Raw genomic sequence first — 1,747 nt, forward strand, 5'->3', positions numbered from 1 at the left:
GGAAGGAAGCCAGGCAACATCCCTAATTAGATTGTGTTGTACTAAGTGAATAATGAAGTCAACTCTCTCATCCTTTGATTCAAAATAGGGTGTATGGCACTATCAATTTGCCATTCTCACATACACGCCCACAGCAATATTTAAAAATATGCAGTAATGTCGCCATTTATTGGACACAGCAATACAAAAGGCAGGAAGGATTTGTACCTTATAGACCAACCAATATATATGCATACATGCATGCCTCTACATACATAGATCTATATAGATCACACACACAGATGTAATCTATATCTATGTAAAAATATGCACACACATGCACACGGTAAATAGAGAAAGCACAAGTTTTCGTGAGCCCAGCTCAGTTCAACAGATGCTGTGAAAGGACATGCATAAAAGCAATATATAAAATGGAGAGACCAATTAAAATGTAAAAACTAGAAAGGGTGGAGGGAGGAGTCAGTGTTAGGGGAGGCAAACACAACAATATGACCAATATAAATTTCAACTTGTTTTTTTGTTGTAGTTAAAAGGAGGGAGAGATGGAAAACAGCTTATAAAATAGGAGAAAAGGCTAGTTTTACAGACATATTTGTATAGCAACTAGTAAATGTCTGTACCTCTCAGCTTATACATCTCTCCATTAGCAGAGTATACTACCAACATGTGTGGTGCTTCATCACTAGGAGATATGATGGCTCCAGCTAAAGACACGGCTCCTCGTGGCTTCTGATTTTTACTTTGTTCATTCACAAAATACTGCAGAATCCCAGTCTCAAAATCCAGCACAAAGTATCTGTGAAAAAAAAGATAATAATGATTAAAGAAAATACTGAACAAGGGGGTTTTCAAATGTAGTTGGTAAAGAGAAAAAAAAATTATAAATTTGTTTAACAGAGAAATATTAAAAACTGAAAAAATATTTAAAACTAGGTGAAATAACAAAACCCCCAAATTTATTAAGGACTCATGTCCCTGGCAGGTGTCTAGATTTATAGAGGGATTTTCCACACAAAGATATTAACCTCTTCATGTGGGAAGGAGACTTTGGGGTCTCTGGCTTTTCTTCTGAAACTGAGGGAGGAAGTAGTAGACAGGCTACAGTGGAAAAGTATGGGCCAGGACCAGAGCTAGGACAGATATCTGTTCTCCTGCCTCCAAACTCAAACAGCTGGGCTAGGGACAGAAGTTGCATATGGACTGGTTTGGATGATCAGAGGTTGGTTTGGGCCTGTAACAGAACATAAGCTCATAACAATTTCAAAATGGCTGAAACAGGTTTGGGATGCACCTGGTTGAATGTGGTATCAGACTTAACTGATTTGGGTTAAGCTGGTTTGTGGAATTTCTGTCTGAGACCCCTTGTCCAACCCTCCTGGTTCAAGTGTTGAATCACAGCCCTCAGCATGCTTTTCAGCCCTGGGCTGGGCTATGTTGTCTGCTCTGGAGAGCAGAGCTGGCCCTATCCTTGTGCTCCCTAGCTGGAGCAGTGAGGGCTGGCTGACAAGGGGGTGGGGTGGGATAGGGTGCGGGGGCAAGCCCAGCTGGGGTGCAGCCCAGTTTTCAGGTGGGGTACCCCTCCCCCCAGCCCCCAAGACAAACCCTGGCTGGGATCTGGGTCCAGGAAGGGGGTTTGCCCCACTCAAACTGGCTGGGAGTACTGCGTCCAGTTTTGGGCTCCACAATTCAAAAAGGATGTGGAGAAGCTTGAGAGAGTCCAGAAGAGAGCCACGCGCATGATCAGAGG

At 42.8% G+C, this 1,747-nt stretch overlaps 1 protein-coding gene across 1 annotated transcript in view; it reads right to left on the reverse strand.

Moving 5' to 3' along the window:
• Positions 1-1,747, reverse strand: part of OSBPL10 (oxysterol binding protein like 10) — a gene marked incomplete at its 5' end in the record, with an annotated part of 201,287 nt that overhangs the window by 148,177 nt on the left and 51,363 nt on the right. Inside the window, one exon of the mRNA XM_019533536.1 lies at positions 621-796. Coding sequence (XP_019389081.1) covers positions 621-796 — 176 coding nt within the window. The remainder of the gene's footprint in view (positions 1-620; positions 797-1,747) is intronic.

Source organism: Crocodylus porosus, unplaced genomic scaffold, assembly GCF_001723895.1.
Source record: "Crocodylus porosus isolate Cpor-Errol unplaced genomic scaffold, CroPor_comp1, whole genome shotgun sequence".
NCBI lineage: Eukaryota > Metazoa > Chordata > Crocodylia > Crocodylidae > Crocodylus > Crocodylus porosus.